Source organism: Lynx canadensis, chromosome A3, assembly GCF_007474595.2.
Source record: "Lynx canadensis isolate LIC74 chromosome A3, mLynCan4.pri.v2, whole genome shotgun sequence".
NCBI classification, from domain to species: domain Eukaryota; kingdom Metazoa; phylum Chordata; class Mammalia; order Carnivora; family Felidae; genus Lynx; species Lynx canadensis.
In genome coordinates this window covers 18,678,307-18,695,470 of record NC_044305.1, presented here as the reverse complement: position 1 = coordinate 18,695,470, position 17,164 = coordinate 18,678,307, and the positions used below count along the sequence as shown (strand labels likewise).

The 17,164-nt window shown below is 52.5% G+C and overlaps 1 protein-coding gene across 3 annotated transcripts in view; it reads left to right on the top strand.

Annotated features, from left to right (window-relative positions):
* Positions 1-483: 483 nt before the first annotated feature.
* Positions 484-17,164, top strand: part of PLCG1 (phospholipase C gamma 1) — a 40,791-nt gene continuing 24,110 nt past the window's right edge. For 2 of the 3 annotated variants that reach the window (XR_003967605.1, XR_003967604.1), the window contains exon 1: positions 488-760. Coding sequence is in view for 1 of the 3 variants with exons in the window: in XM_030309592.2 (XP_030165452.1) it covers positions 544-760 (217 nt within the window). In the remaining 2 variants the exon portion in view is untranslated. Of the gene's footprint in view, positions 761-17,164 lie in introns of all 3 variants that reach the window. The other variant, XM_030309592.2, reaches the window with a different exon arrangement.

Sequence of the window (17,164 nt, the reverse complement as noted above, 5' to 3'; positions counted from 1 at the left end):
CTTCTTCCGGCCGCTGTGCGGGTAGTGCTTAGGGAGCAGGGTTGAGGACACGGCTGCAGCTGGGCCTGTGCGGGACAGTGGGCTGGGCAGCCGCCTATGCGTGTGCGACTGACTGACGGGCCGGCGCGGGGCTGCCGCGCGTGACGGGGCCGACGGGGGCAGTGTGAGGAAGCTTTGCGGGACGGAAGGACGAGCTGGTTGAGCGCGAGCAGCGCGCGCGCTCCCGCCGCCATTGCGCCCCGCGCCCCCGCCCGGGGCCTGTCTGGGGGTCGCGGGGCGCAGGCGCGGCAGGCGGGCGGAGGGTCCTTTCCACGGGCGCGCGGGCGCCTTTGTTCCCGGCGCGCGGGCCAGGGCGGAGCCTGCAGGGCCGCCCCGCCCCCCGCTCAGGCTCCGCCCCGTCTCCGCCCGCAGGAGCAGCCGCCGGGGCCCGCTCGCCGGCCGCCTCAGCCACAGCCGCCTGCTCCCGCCGGCCGGGCCTGCGCCGCCGCCGCCTCCTCCGCCGCCGCCCCCTTCCCCCTTCCCACCACCCCCAGTGCCGGAGCCATGGCGGGCGCCGCGTCCCCCTGCGCCAATGGCTGCGGGCCCGGCGCGCCCTCGGACGCCGAGGTGCTGCACCTCTGCCGCAGCCTCGAGGTGGGCACCGTCATGACTTTGTTCTACTCCAAGAAGTCGCAGCGGCCGGAGCGGAAGACCTTCCAGGTCAAGCTGGAGACGCGGCAGATCACGTGGAGCCGTGGCGCCGACAAGATCGAGGGGGCCAGTAAGTGCGCCCCCCCCTTCCCGGGGCCCGCTGCGCGCGGGGGCCGCGGGGGTCCGCGCCCGGCTCTTGCGCGCGCCGCGGCCCGCTGCTGGAGTGACTTGGATAAACTTTCGGGCCCTCCCCCACACCCTCCGGTCCCCGCCCCCGCCTCGGCCCGGGTGGTCACTGGGGGCGGGGGGCATCCGGGTCCTCAGTCACCTGACAGGACACCCCCTCCCCCAGCCCGGGGTTGGGGGCGGGGGGGGGGGGGGAAGTGTTCCAAGCGCTTGGCCCAGAGGCCTAAAAATCCTAGAGGGTCTAAGATCGGCGGGGCAGGGGTCTGGTTCTTCCTAGCTCGGGAGTGGTGTTGGCCAAGGCGAGGGAAGCCAAGGCAGCGTCAGCCCACCCAGCCCCAGAACCTGGGGCCAGACCAGACGGTCACCGCCCACCACCTTTTTTTCCCAAAAGACAGTCTTGGTGAAACTTTCTGGGCCCCAGGCTGGGCTCCATTTGCAAAGGAACCTTTGGGTTCCCTAAGTAGAAGTTAGGCAGATGTTAGGGTAGGGTTGGTTTTGGATCAGAGCCAGCTCTACTCATCTCTCTTGGGGAGGGTGGAAGGTGGTCCTGTTTGGTTTGGAAAAGCCTGAGAGAAGGCAGTGGCTTTTTTCCCCTGTTGCTGCTTTTGTCCTGAAGCTGAATTTTAGAGGTCTGTGTGGGTGGGCAGTCACCCAAAGCCAGGGCAAGGACTCTTGGTAAAGGGGCCAGGCTCCTCTTGCCCTTGGAAGCACATTCTCAAGAGGTTGGCCCAGAAAGGCCAGCCTCAGTGCCTTGGAGTCAGGTACTTTTTTCAAGAGCGTGCAGCCAGTTTGGGGTCTAGCCCTTTGTGTACTGCGTCCTGTATTCCATGGCTGCAGAGAGCCGGGAGCGGCTACTTTTGGTTTCCTGCCTCTTTGCCTTCTCAGGACTGAGCTTGGCTGCTTTGGGGCAGGTCTCAGTTGGGAGGAGGGAGTTAGGGGATTTTGAAAAACCCCACAGGTCTTTCAGTGTTATTCCACTTAGCGCTATGCCTGTGCTGTGGCCGGATGGGCGCCCAGCTCTACCCTCCATTCCCCCGCCTCCAAGTGTGAGAGATAGTGCTGCTACCCTAGGTTGTAGGTTGCTTCCTGCAAGGACCCTCCCCCCCAGAGACTGGTGTTAGAACCAGGTCCATGTGGAGGAGGGGGGTCAGGAAGTGACACCCCCACAGGAACGTCCTACAGACCTCCTTGGGTATGGTGTACACGTGTGTAGATGGGTGAGGAGATTGGGAGGAAGGAAAGTCTTGTGGTGAGGCAGCCATCCTCAGCTACAAGCTCCAGATCTGATGCAGCTGCTGAACTTAGAAATGGCAGCTGCCTTCCTCTGTGCCTCCATCAGCCCTGTCAGCCATCAAGAGAAAATTTTAGTGATTTGAGAGACTGGATTCCAAAGTAGAGGAAGGACAGATACTACAGGGAGCTGAGATAGACTCCAGGCACAGCCCCTTCCTTGCTTTTATGGTGCTCCCTCTGCTCTGCTGAATTGGTGGCACTGGCTGGAGGTTCCTCGATAGAGATTTCCTGGGTAACTAACACTTCAAACCATGTGTGTGACCAGCAGGGGTAAGTGCAGCACACTGGTTGAAGGCAAGGCTGGATTTGAAGCCTGTATATTCGTTGTGTTTTCCTTAGCCAATTGTTTATCTACTGTCAGCTTAGTTTTCTTATCTGTAAAACGGGAGTGGTAATATATCCACCTTATATGGTTGCTCTGGGGATTAAATAGGAAAATTGATGTAAAACATCTCACAGTGCTTGACACACTGTAAACGTTTAATAAGTGTGAGCTGGTTTTAATAATAACGATAGCATTAGTAGACTGTGACTGTCCTCCTCAACCCTGGACTGGAAATGTTGAGGGAGGTGGAGCGTGGCTTTAGGAGAGGGTGAGAGTATAGGAAGGGAGGAGGATGGGGACCAAGTTCACATTTCACTTAGATCACTACCCGGAAAAAGGGAGGAAATGGTTTTGTTTTGCTTCAACTCTTCTCCTCACCCACCTACCTGTCGTATAGAACAGTACATGACAGAGTAAAACTTACGGAGTAAATCTATGGAGATTTGCACATCTGACTCCTGGGTGTGACTTTCTTATTTGTAAGATGGGGCCTTAACAGAAGGGAGGGGTGTGAAGAGGGAAGAATCCAGTCCATGGTGTCTCCGGTCTTTGGAGGCTGGTGGCAAGAATGCAGAGGACCCACGGCCCCAGCCCCCAAGGGTAGATAAGCTAGAGAAATACAGATTCAGTGATCTTACCAGCTTGGAGCATAGGCAAAGACTATAGAAGGAGTCTAGGCCCTTTGATTTTGGAGGCCCAGGTTGAAGAAGTCTGAGTAAAAATGCTAGTAGATGCTTGTGTAGAGTTCACACTTTGTAAAGGGAGCCTCTTGCTGAAGCTGCCCCACTTCTGCCCATTCATGGGGGTACCTTGTTGGTGAGTTCTGATCCCTGCAGCCCCCTCTGCAGGCTCTGAGGAAGTTTGGGCTGCCAGCTGTGATCCCTGCCACCTAGCCTTTTCCTGCTGACTCTGCTAGGGTTCCGTATAGTGCTTGTAGCCTGGCCAAGGAGAGAGGCACTTCTCATACCCTCAGGGTGTCTGTGGACCTGAAGGAGGGATGCTGTGGTTCAGTGAAAATGCACACCGCTCATGCATCAGGCCTCATTCTGACCCAACTCCATGCTCTCTCACTTTGCCACTCGTGAAATGGGACCTGGCACTTGCTGGTTTCTAAGGTGATAGTTTGGCTAAAAAGAGGGGTGGGGAAGTGCTTTGGTGTCTGTTGTCATGGTGATGTGACAGGAACCAGGTTGATGTTTGGTTTTTTATGTTGCAGATACTGACATAAATGAATACAAAGCAATTATAGACTTCCTGCTGAGTGCTACAGAGACTTTTCATCATATTTTCTTGGCTAATCTTCACAAGGGTCCTGGGTATGTGTGTGTGTCTGGAGTCCTATCCCATTTTACAGATGAGGAAATGGAAATATAGGGAGTGAATTGTGCCATGGAGTGATAGTCCTACTTTGTGACAGCCTCACTTAGACCCAGCTCTCCAGTCATTGGCTGGCCGGCCATCCCAAGAGGACTCAGCCCTAGGGTTGTGCTGACAGTGGGCCTCAGGCTCCATGTCCCAGTGGTCTCTGTTGCTCCTCTAAGGACAGATTTTTGTGCCTAGACCTGCATTACAGACAGCCTCAGCCTCTCTAGGTTCTGGCTTCACATTTTTCCTTCTGGTGCCTTTCTGGGGTGAGCTGGTTCAGTCAAGGGTCATTGTGGGCACAATGGCCTGTGTGAAGATTCCATGGAGGGTTCTGAATGACAGCCATGCTCTTCTGTGGAACTTTTGGAGCCTCAGGCTTTCGTCTTTGATTCTTGCCTACCCTTCTAGATGCTAGGCCCCTTAGATGGTAAATGAAAACAGGTCCTTGCTCTCAGGGAAACTAAAACAGACAATGATAATTCCTAGTGGTACCTTTGATGGGAGTTGGCCGGGGTAGGGAGGGAGGGGTCAGTATGGTGGCAGAAGAGAGTAAACCGCCCAGACTAGGCAGTGAGGCTCAGAGAGGAGGTGATATTGGTACCAGTTATCCAGGACTTGACCTCTGTGGATGTCAGGCTGGCAGGGAGACAGACCACAAGGCCTGCTCTGATGGCTGGGCCCAAGGCACCTGAGGTGGGCAGGCTGGGTGTCATGGGGGTTTTCTTTGTGCTGGCTGATTGCTCCCAATGAGAGATGGGCAAGAACACATGTCCGGATCTCCAGAGCTAGCCATCCCTGCCTGTGTGTTTCCTGTCTGACTGTAGTTTTTCCAAGGGAAGTCAGACCTCTTAGTGTTTCCTTAGCACCCCACGCTTGCCCTGACGTGTGGGTTTCCAGACCAGCTCTGCCAGGCCCCCTTTTTAGCTGGGGCTCTCTTTCCTGTGAACGTAGGAAAGGGCCTGCTTCACAGATGACTGGAGAAGCTGAGCATACCCAGCATTGGGCCCCCCCACCCCCGCAAGACCTTCAGCTGAGGAGAGCCCTAGGAGACGTGGTGGTGCGATAAGAGGAGGGGGAATGTTCTTGTGCACCTTGTAGAGTGTTTTATACATGGCGCCCATGCTTCCCTGGGGGGACATCTTTGAGAAAAGGATAGTAATAGGTGACAAGATTCTAGGCAGAGACAAGAGTAAGGAATGGCCGTGAGCAGCCAATGGTAATTGAGCCACAGTAACTAGAGGTTTGTGGCTAGAATCAGTCAGATCTGACTTTAAGACTCTGTGTGTGTGTGTGTGTGTGTGTGTGTGTGTGTGTGTGTGTGTACGTACGTGTACATGTACGTACATATACGTACGTACATACATACGTACATACACAGATGATAGGCTTGAGTCACTGGTTAGAGATCTTGGCCACTAACCTTGTTTTGTGTAGCCTCTTAGAATGAGGAGCATTTATTCAATAAATGTTTGAACACCTCCTCTTTGCCCAGTGCTAGGCACTAAAGGTGAATAACACATGGACTGTGCCATTGAGGAACTCCCACACTCTTGGAAGAGACAGAACTGGGAACATGTAATTATAACCGTGTATCCTGTGTACCATAATAAAGGTCTATACCCAAGAGCTCTGTAGCGAGCTCGGCTTAGTGAGCTGGGGTTGAGAGGAGAGAGCCAGGGAACGCTTCCCAGAGGAGGTGACCGATGAGCTGGGCCTTGACTGATTGAAGAACTTGCCTGTGCCCACGCTGAGGCACTGGGGATCCTTATGTGGGGGTTGGGTATGCATTTAGTGTGGTAGAGGTAAGGCTGGGGGTGGTGGGGAGCAGTTCCGGGACAGCCACAGGGTGCCATGCTCATAGGTTACGCTCCGTCTTATAGGCCGTTCCTGTCAGTAGAGGCTGAAGCAGGGCTGTCTTGCATTTTATCTGGGAGAAGTTGAGGGAAACCAGTGGAGCTGCTGCACTTTTCAGGAGAGAGCTGATGAGTGGGGGCAAGACTTCCTTGCTGAGGCAAGGCAGGGATACAGCAGTGGTGGACGGGAGGGGGTCTGGAGGGATGAGCTAGTGGAGCATAGTAGTTTATAATTTAGCATTTGGGTTCTGAACTCACACTACTTAGGTTGTGTAACTAACTTGCTCTGTGATTTTGAGCTTGTGACTTTCTCTCTGGGGTCCTTGTCTACAAAAGATGGTTATAGGAATAAGCTGCACTTGTCTCGTAAGGATATTGTGAACATTTGAGGAGAGTCTTCATAAAGTGTTTCACATGGAGTGTGGCACAGTGGGTGTTCTGACAAGGAGGAAAATGAGGATTAAGTTCCCCAGGAGGACCCAGTAGTGGAAGACAGCTAATGTACCTATTGTATTGAGGGTGTGGTGCCTGGCCACCAACCCCTTTGGTTTGGAGACCAGGGGGCCTACCCATTTTCTCTCTCCAAGCTCTCAGCAGCCCTGATGTTGTTAGGGCTCTTTCCTGCTGCCAACTTTTGCAAGGTGACAGGGTAGTTGGCTGAAAGCAGCTGCCTTGGTATCATATTGGCCTATTTCTTTGTGCCTAGTCCAGAGAAATACTATCTGAGCACATTGATTGGAGACCCTTGTTTTCTGGAAGTGCTTTAATGCTACCACCTGAGTATAATAGGGCTGTCTCTGCCTCTGCTGTCACTGTTCTTGTCAGTCTTTGTTAAGTCATGGCCTCTCTTCCCATTTTGTGCTTTTTCCTCTTATATGGCTTCAAAGAGGTCAGAGATGAATAAGTCAGGGGGAGGAAGTGAGGCCTAATGTCACAAAGGTCTGATATTAGGGGATAGGAGACTTTTTGCCCCCTCTCTATTTCCTTAGAACTGGAGAAGTCAGTGGCAACTTTGAGGAGAGTCCTGGGAGAAATGGGGGTGACAAAGGAAGAAGGGAATGTGCTGGTGCTCCATGTAGAGTGCTCTGTTCGGAGAAGCATGGTGCCTGTGCTTCCCTAGAGGGAACTCTTTGAGAACAATAAGGGAACAGATGACAAGACTCTAGGCAGAGCCAAGGGTGTTGAGTGGCCTTGAGCAGCCATTGGTAATTGGGCTCCATATGACTGAAGATTTGTGGCTCAAGTCAGATTTGGGTTCGAGTCTCAACTCTTCTGTGACCTTGGGTAAGTTGCTTTAACCTATCTGAAACTGATTTTCAGCTGTAAAAGTCCCTTCCTCATAGAGCTGTATATTAGCAATAGTCAAATAAAGTTGCATATGAGAGTAAGAGATTTTATGTGAAAGTGCTCTGCATAGCATTTGGCACTTGTGGGCGCTTAATAAGTATTTGTTTAGTATGCTTTCGCCTTAGCTAACTACAGAGCTCAAGTTCTTTCCACCACCAAGCATGGCCACTGGTGGCTGTTCTGAAAGCCTGGGCTACAGATCTGTTTCCTGCTTGTTTTCTTTGTTCCTTTTCTGAGTTTGTGCATGGAGGACTGGAGAATGAGGAAAATTGGGTATTTGAATAGTGCAGTGAGTTTATGGAGCATTTTCTTATCTGTGGTATTGTTTATGTGCCGCCACAGCTCATGTATCAATGGAGGGCAAGAATGGTTAGCCCTCTCTCATAGATGAGAAACCAGGGCCGCCAGGGTAAGGTGCAGCAAGTTCGTGGCAGTGCCGGGACCAGAGTGTAGGATCTCTGATTTCCACTACAGTATTCAGTTTATTTTTCCACTCTTGAGAAAATGACAAAAAGATAGACTATTCTGGAGGACCAACTTGTTTTTTAATGTGGACAGAGTGATCTGATCCACTCTGCCCTCTGGCCAGATGTGCTGTTGGACCAGCCCAGGCTTCTGGCCGAGGACAAACTGGACGTAGACCCTCCATCTGGATCATCTGCCACCTTCATCTTGCCATGGCACCTCCAGCAGACGCTTTCCCACACTCTTGGCTGGGGGTGAATATAGCAGGTGATGTGAGGTGGGGGACAAAAAAGCCCTGCTCTGACTTGCTGTTACTGGCTCACGATGATGACTGCACCTCAGCCTCTGCAGGGAAATGAGGACCTGGGGCTCTGTGCTTGAGGTACTCTGAGAAGGGCCTCTTCTTGATGACAAGCTCAAATGCAAAGATTCATCCAGGTGTTCCTTCATTTGCCTGCCTAGCTGGTGTGTGTTAGGCCTGCTAACCTAGACGTGAGAACTGCAAACTCTGCCTTGTTCCCAGTGGTAGTAGGTCTCTAGGCCAGTGTGTTTTATCACTATAGCTACTCTGTCCTTAAAACAACAATAAAAAACCCCCAAACCCCAGCTTTCCTGGGCTCTTGTGACACACTGAACAAGCAAGGCAGCACCGTGCTTCCCTGGCTTTGGGCTCTGGCATTTGCTGACATGCCAAGCACCATGGGGTCCAGTAATAAATGTAAAGTTCGAGGTAGGTACAGCCAGAAAGACAGAAAAAATAATTGCAGGACCTGGGGAGTGCTGTGGAGGAAAGAAACCAGAGGCTGTTCTGTCAGTCAGGAGAGGTGAGAGTGTGTTCTGATAATGAGTAACCCCAGATCTCAGTTGCAGACAACAAGTGAGGCTCATTTTCCACTTCTACTATATGTGTGTGACCATGACAAGCCACTCCACTGGTTCTCAGAGAATGGCCTCAGTGGCTCTGGGTCAGCCTCCTGGTGCAGGGCCCGAACGCTGGGCAAACCAGGCTGGAGAGGGCTTCGGAGACTAGAGGCTGGGGAAGAATTCATTTCTGTGTCTTGGCATGGGCAGTGGTGCAGGTGGCTCTGCTGTTGGGGCAGATAGACTGCTGCCTGTGTGGCCGTGCTCTCTGTAGTAAGGTGCCTTTGTGTTCAGAGTTGAGGTACCATAGCTGTGCCACTGCCTCATTGTTATCTCCCTGCTGTGCCCTCCTTGAGCTGCCCCTGAACCTATGATGTTGTGGCCATAGCTTCCTGCTGTTTTCCCGGAGGTAGGGCCTCTCATTGCCTCCTCACCGATGCTCCTAGAGTCCTTTTGCTGGATATGCTGGCACCTCCACAGGGAGCCTTCAGGAGAGGGAGAGGAGGAGGAGAGGTAAAGAAGTGTGGGAAATGGGTCTTCCTTGAATACTCTGGGGTTGGGGGAAGAGGCAGTGAGAACATGGAGTTGGTTGCTTTGGAGGGGGCTGGGGTCCCAGGAGATGGGACTCTAAGAGTCTCTGCTTATCATTTTCACTTAGCTCTTAACATTCCCCCCCACCCCCCTTGTAACACTAGCTCCTTTCGAGGTGGTGCTTGGCTAGCCTTTAAGAGGCTGCAGTGGCTGTGTGCCCAGGCACAAGTACTAGCTCTCTCCCCCACTCATCACCTCCTAGGAACCGGGCCCATCCTGGGGGAAGCAGGGAGGGCTCCTTTTTATAGCCACATGTAGGCTTTGTGTATAGGCTCTGCTGCTTCCTTCCGGGCCCTTCCCGGTGTTGGCGGGTGGCCCTGGCTTCAGTAAGACTCAGGATGCAGAATAAATGGGTGGGGCTTTCTTCTGCAGAAGACTGGCATCTCCTTTGCTGAGCCCATGCCTGGCACAGAGGACTCTGGGGGTAGCAAGCAAGTAAAGGAGGTGACTTGGTCCTTGATCTTGGGACGCTTGCAATCTAGAACATGGAGAAAACCGTGAAAGCCCAGAGCCAGCAAGAGGCAATTTGTACCTAAGGCATTATAGGCTGAACCCAAGGGTCCAGACACAGTCAGCTTCCTCTGTAGCAGCCCATCTTGCCCTGGTGGAGTCCCTCCTCCTGCTGGCTGGCATGCCAGCATTGGTTAGAGAATCTGTACAAAGGCTATGCGGTGCCTGGGAGCAAGGCGTGGGCACGGTGAAGAGTGGGCGGTCTGACGGAAGCTCCAAGCCCTGGCAGTGAACACTGACCAGACTGGTGAGGGGCCGGGCCACAGCAAGTTTGACCACTTGTTTGTGTGAGATCTAATTCTAACTCAGTAGGGGTGGGCCGTTCACTTTGGGGTTGGCTTCCTGTTTTCTTGGACACCTGGGGATATGGCTGAGCTGAGGGAAGTGGTTGTTTAAGGGATGGCCCCAGGTCACAGTGTCCTTGGCTTGGCCTTGTCTGTGGGGGGAGTAGGGCATTGACCACACTGGGCCTTTGGCTGTGAAGCTGTGGGTGTGTGGTGGGTAAATTCTAACCCCACAGGATTGAGTGACTTTAGCCTCAGGCCCAAGAGTGTGTGTCTGAGTTCATGGAGTGACTAACCCTGGGAAGGAGAAGAGGAGCTGGCCACAGGTTCCAAAGGCTTTTCAGCCTGCTTGGGGGCAGGAGGTCAGCAGTGGGGGTTGGCAGTGGTGGGGCGCGGGGGGTGATAGATTCTCTGAGGCTCTGCAGACCACTTCCCCCAATTCCAGCTAATTTTCCTCCACTTGTTGGGAGGCAACTTTCCTCTTCCTACCCTAGTCACTTCCTCTACCCAAAGAAGTAGCAATTGAGTATAATGTGCCTGTTGGCCTTTCTTGGAAGCTCTCAGCATATCCACTGAGGAGGTTAGAAAGGGTAACATATGTCACTTTGTCCAGGATTTTACTCAGGGCCCCTTGAGACCAGCAGTGAAATACAGAGAGTATCCCCTCCAGTGACCAGAGAATACCTGGTGCCTGAACCATTTCCACAAGGATGTCCTAGTCCCTGGCCTGAGAACTGGCCCACAGTGGGAGGATGAGACTCTGCAGGCTGGGGTGGGAGGCAGCGAGGAGCCTTTAGGGGAGGTGAGGCCAGAAGCTGTCTTAAGTGGGTAGAACTAGGAAATTAAAATCAGGAGGGGGAGGTCCCAAGGTAGCCATTCCTGTTGACCAGCCCCTAGCTGGGCTTCCTGGGGAGGCAGTGAATTCCCGTCACCTTGGAGTGAGGTCAGAGGCTAGAAAATGCCTCAAGGCCTTGCCTGCCCAGGAAGTAAAAGGAGGACAAGAAGAGTGCCTTGGCTTGGTCTGGCATGGCCCAGAGGGAGTGTGGCCAGATGCTGAGGAGAGGCTGGCTCAAGCAGGAGAGCCTAGTGGGGTGCTCAGAAGAGGGTGTCTGGGTGAGCAGGCCTTGCCTTCATGACTTCTTTCATTACTTAGTACATTTCCAACCTCCTGGTCAGGGTTGACTCTGCTGGGGGTTTAAGGGCTGGCCCCCTACCTCCCTCCCACCCCGCTTCCCCCAAGAAGGAATAGGGCTTGTGTGGTAACACGGAAAGCAAAGAGGCAGGGAGCCAGGGCTGGCATGGAGCTTCACAAGGAGCTCCGCAGAGGAGGCCACTGCTGTCCCCCTCCCATCTGCCCTCCCACCTCAGCCCCTGTGGTTTGGATCCCCAGTCAGAGGCCCCTGTTGTTTCCTTGGGGGAGGGAGGCCTAGATTTTTTTGTCTTCCAAGGCATTCCATTTCCTGCTAGGCCCTGGGGACTAAAAGTTGACAGGCACAATCCATGCCCTCACGGAGCTCACACTCCATTGGAGAAGACAAAACACGCATAGGATTCCTACTCATCTAGGTGCTTGGTAAACATTGTTGTGATAATAAATAAAGCTAGTAGGGCTTGTCCAAGGATTAGGTTGCAGGTGTTGAGAGAAAAGGAAGTGCTAAGAATGGTTCCAATGTTTCTAGTTCTTGTATCTGTTGGGAGGTGATGCTGTTAGCTGACCCATGAGGTTTGACAGGAGGCCTGGGTTTTGGTGAGAGAAATGTTGAAGAGTGTTTTTGGGCTTGAGGGGTTTACTTTGAGTTGTTTTTGAGGTGAGCACGTGGAAATGGCAAGTAGTAGTTGGACCGAAGGGTCTGAAGCTTAGAGGTGAGGACCGTGGTGTCTGTAAGAGGAGGAACTGAAATCTGCGCATCAATAACTGGGAAAAGGTAGAACATTGGGAGAGGAGAGGACCTTGGCCTCAGCCTTGAGAAAGGCCAGTGTTTAATGCGGATAGGCCTGAAGCCCAAGAAGAAGGGGGAAACTCAGGAGAAGTTATGAAGGAGAAGCCAGGGGCAGAGCTCCAAGCAGGAGGCAGGCTGTGGTCAACCTTGTTGACTGCTCTGAGGGTCAAGAAAGAGGACGATGGAAAAGTGACTTAAACTCAGTGCTCTGGTTCTCCTGGTGGCCTGAATATACTAGGGGGAACAGTTCATTGGACTTTTGAGGTGCTGGACAGTTATGGGACCTGGCCCTGCTGGGCCCTCAGCTTCTTCTGTAGCTGGGGCCTGGCAGACACAAGACATCTAGAAAAAAACTTGGACAGCATCAGCCTGTGGTGGTGGCACAGGTCAGAGTTTACAGGACCTCTGCTTGGGGGGCTGACCCATGGGCTGCTTGGGGAGTTATTTAGGTCTGGATAGGAAAGTTGGAGCAAGCCCTTGTCCATAGTGCAACTTTCCCCTGTTGTGGCATTGAAGGCCAGTGTAGGCCTGCTGTCCCTTACCCTCTTCCATGAAACTGAATGCCCACTCCCACCTCCAACATCCGAACTGCTTCATTGATGCCTTGGCTTCCATGATCCCCTCTGCCTGACACAGACAGATCAGCCCTTCAGACCTGCCTTCTACAGAGCAGTCTGAGAAGTCCCTGAGAGCCCTGCTCACTTTCTCTGTGCTGTCAACACCACAGACATCTCCCTGTTGTTCCATCTTTGCACGACCTTACAGTTATCTGCTTCCACATCTGTTTCCGCCATCAGCCAGGGGCTTTTCTGAAGGGCAGGAACTCAAGTGCCTTATTGATCTTTGTTTACCCAGGACTCAACCCAGGCCCTGATACTGAGTAGATAGGTGTCTAATACTTGTTTGATTAGATGATGGAATGAATGAATAAGCATAATAGGCAACTGCTCAGCTCTCTCCCAGCTTTGAGTTCTCTGGGTGGGGCCTCCTTTCCTTTCCTTCCTTTGTGGCCTAGGCATGGTGTTCCCATCTCTGACATAGATGGGATTAGTCTAGCATTATAGGCAAGAGGCTGCCTGTCTGGGTGGTGTGAAAGCTATGGGCCATGCAGAGGGTCCTAGTTCTGCCATGAACCACCATGTGACCAGCATAAGACCCTTTGGAACCTCCATTTTCTCATTGCTCCAAAGAGGAGATTCATCTAGAATCTAGACTTTGGATGATTCATGTGCTGGCAAGGATCCTTTACAGCTGTAACCTGAAGCAGTTAGTACATATGGGTTCAAGGTCCCATGTAGGAGGACCCTGCAGACCTCCATCCAGCTGTCTGAATGGCCTTTTCCTGTTTATCAAGGTGGGAGAGGGCCCAGACACCGAGTCAGACCTGGCTGCCCTTCTCAGTCAGGTGTTTGGGGAGGAGTGACTGATGAAACCCCAGCCAGAAGCAGAGGCTAAACTCTGCCCTGGTACATCCTGGACTCCCAGATTCAACCAGGGTTTCCTTGTGTACACCCTGGGAAGGGGCTGTGGCCTCTTTCCCCTGCTACTCTGGTTTGAAAGCAGCTGCTGCACAGGAATGGGAAGAGATAAGCCCCATCCTCACCTTTTCTTTGTTGAGTGACCCTGTGGCCCCAAGTTTCCGAGCCTCAAACCTTGTCTGTAAAATGGAGGTAGATAGCTACCACCCCTCCCCCCCCCCGCCGTCCCCACTTTTGACTTCCTCTCTGGTGGGAGCTGAGAGCTGCTTCTGACTGTTTCTGTTGGAAAGTAAGAGGGGGAAGGTCACAGTCTCAGAACAGAGGGGATTGGGGGATCTGAGGGGAACTCTCCTTCCAGAGGCCTTGAGCAGCGTGGTGACTGCTGGCCCATTCCATGCCCCCTGCTTCCAGCTTTGTCAGGTGTTTTTCCCACCTGTGCCTAGGTTCTGTCCTTGCCTCCCTTCCAGGCACCTCCATCCTTCCCCTTCGGAGGTCTGCAGGCTGTGAAAGCTGTATCTTCTAGTTACAGCTGCCTGGGGGCAGAGTGTCTTTGTCTCTGGCTCCCTCTGAAGGGGGCTCTGGACTGCAGTGCCTGCCCTATCCTTGGGGCACTGCACAGGAACTTGTGTAGGGGTGACAGAAGTAGGGGGCCAGGAATTGGGCACAGAGCAGTTGCTTCCCCTCGTGGCTTCCTTCCTCCATCTCGGCATCCTCTGAAAGAGAAGGGTCCGTTCCATTTGTGTTTCCATTTGTGTTCCCTCTCCCTGCATGTGTAGTTTCTTTAGAGGGTAATGAAAGAGGTGGTGGGGTGGGGGCAACTGGGAATGGCCCATTTGTGTACCCCAGGCTGTACTTGGAAGGGCTAATGATGGAAGAGCATTTGGGAGGAAGATTTTTTTTTAAAGATTTTATTTTTAAGTAATCTCTACAGTCAGTGCAATGCTAAAACTTATGACCCTGAGGTCAAGAGTCACATGTTGTACTGAATGAACCAGGTGCCCCACTGGGGGAGATTGTCCATCTCTCTGGACTTGCTCTTCTGAATCTCCTGGTGGCCTTGGCTTAGAGCCAAGGAGGGCAGAGTGCTGAGGGAGCCCTGCTTTTTCTGTTCCTCAGAGCTCCACTAGCTTCCTGTGGTTCCCATCAGCTGCAGCAACCTTTGTGTAGGGACTTCCCAGCATTACCAGATAGCACTGGCCCCCAGGGGCCATGTCTCCCCCCTCCTTCCCAACTGTGACCACTCCTTCTTTCTTCTATCCCCGTAGTAAACCTCACCAACTTCTGTATTTGCATATTGGTTGTAGCTCCTCTGCCTTTGTTGCCCCACTGCACCACCTCTTCCAGGAAGCCATCCCTGATACCATCTTTGAGCATCTTTGGTCTTTGCTGCCTTTGTTAGATAACGAGCTTTGGAGTCTAACTCATGTGTTAATTCTTGCTCCTTAGCACTCTGTAAACATTTTGAGTCCTCCTAGGACCTAGGTTTTGGGAATGGAAAGAGCCAAATGTAGTATCTTCTTTGGGGAGCTAGCTCGCAGCCAGTGACCTAGGTACCTGGAAGCACTAGGCAGTGTGACAAGAGTGGTAGAGCACTGGGTATGCCACTGGACTGGGCCTGATGGAGAGAAGGTGGGCCTGGCATGTGCAGAGGATTGGAGGGAGGAGTGTGGGCTGAGAGCTGATGGGCTGGGGTCCTTGCAGTTTGCTGCTTTGATTGGACCTGGCCCATTTGGAGGAGGGTTGGACTTTCCCCAGCTTCCCCCAGCGCCCTCTGCAGGCTAGGCACACAGGCCTGGAGGAGATCTGGAAGTCCACATACCACGGGTGGGAGTAATGAAAACCCCCAGACCTGACCAGATAACATTCACTTACCTCTTTCAAGCTCTCTGGATTTGGAAAAACAAACAAACAAAACGTTCATACTTACCATGAGTTGTAATTCTTATAAATTGCAAAATGTGTGTGTGTATAATATATTTCTGTATGAATAATTTTTGCAGTTTCATCAATTAGCTTGCCTTGTAAAAGGAAAAATATTTCACTGAAAGCATGTTTCATATCCAGAAATTTGTGATATGGGCCACTTCCTTCTGTTTTTTTTTGTTGTGCTGGTGGTGGTGTTCTTGGCCATATGTTCATCATTTGGGGGTTTAATTTTCAGTATGTCGTTCTGTCTCTTTCTGGTGAGATCACTTTGGTGTCTCTTATTGACATCTCATAGTAGCCCAATGAAGAAGGGGCCAGTAGTGGTGACCCCAATTTGCAGGTGAGAAAAATGAGGCCCAGAGGTGGGGCTGTGCCTCCTGCCTGCCTTTCCAGTGTTTGGTGTTCATGATCCTTCTCTGTACATCCTCCTTGCCCGATGGGTGGTTAATTGACCAGTAGGTTTGGAGGACCTCTATCTTTGTAGGGCTGTTTGGAAAGTGGCTTCACTGGGGGCAGGGGACGTTAGGATACTGGTTCTTGACCAAGAATCTTGGGTCTAATTTAGAATCTTGGATTTGATGCTGGGCTCCCTTCTCCCTGTCCCAGGGCCTACCATGGGTAGAATGAAATCTGCTATGGATCAGGATTGGCTGGTTCTCCTGAGCCATATCCATTAAGATACCCTGATAAAGGTTTGGTGCCTCCCCGCCCTTCCCCCTCCCCCCCATACCCTTTCTCTTCTCTATTGTTCCTGTACTGGGCAAGAGGAGGGCTGGTGGGGCACTTGTGGCTCCACCTGATGTCTGGGAGGGGTTGGGGAGCAGGATTCTAAGACCGGAAGCAGCTCTTCCCTCAGAAGAGCCTAGCATAGACAGGTCCTCTATGGTCATTGTCTTCAACCCCTTCTCAGGCTGCAAACTGGCTGCCTGTCATTTAGCTTGTCCCCTTCATGGCACCCTCTCCTCTCCTCATGCAGTAGATTGGGTGCTGTCCCAGAGTTAGGGACCTACTTTCCCACAAAGGCAAGTTCTAAGCTGGCCCTGAGAGCAGCAACAGTACTCTTTGTTGTTTGTCTAGCTACCCACCTCTCAAAGTGCATGGGATCAGTTCTGGGGCTCAGATGAGGAAACTGAGGCTCTTAAAGGGAAAGTGACTGCCATTACTGGTATGTCCAGAAGGCAGTTGCTCTTCAAGCCTGCCTGACCCAGCCATTCAGCATTGAGTAACTGCTGGTCTTTAGTCTCTGTGGCAAGGAGTCTGTCCCTGGGCCAAAAGAGGAGAGAAGGGTGGGGGTTTCCTTGTCTGGTCATGCAAGCTTTGGTTTTGCAGATTCAGTCTTGTGGCATTCTGCCTCAATGCTTAGAGCTGGCCCCTGCCACCAGGCAACGAGCCTGTTTCCTTCTGCATAAAAATCAATCCAAGGTTGGGGTGGTCAAGGCAGGTCAAGGTTGAGTCTCCTCTGTGAATATCTTTATGTCATAGTCTGTTTGCATGTGATGGTCAATTGGCTGTCCTAACAAAAACCTTCATTTTATCCATGGTCTGCCAGAGAGGAGAGCAGACTGAAGCCCAGCTATACGCTTGGAAACAGGATTTGAAAATTGATCTTTGTGATTTCAGATCTGTTTGTCTCCCGTTCTGATGCCGCACCATAGGGTACATATGCCTCAGACTCTTGATGAGTGTGCAGGTGGGGTGCTGTGGCTGCTGTGGCTGCAGGGACTGCAGGCTCAAGAAGCAGCTCCTGGCTTAGAGCATGTCTGCGTGCACTGATCTGAACTTTGGTCCCAGGAGCCCCACTCCTCCATGGTGCCCCATCCCCGTGAACTCCTTTTTTGAGCTAGGGAAATGGCTGCTTGTATTCTTTTCCTTTGGCCGTGGCAGCTGCGGCCTAGCTTTACCTCTCCTAGGTCTGGGTTCACTCCCAGCAAAGCCCTGGCAGATGGCTGCATTGGTTTCCCCTGCTGCTGGCCCCTTGGACTCCATGTTAACACATTAGGCACATAGGCAGGCAGGGGTCAAAGCTCCTTCAGACTCACTGGGATCATTGGTTCCTGGCAAAGCCCTTACTGCAACACTGTGAGGTAAGAAGAATTGCCAGTTTACTAAT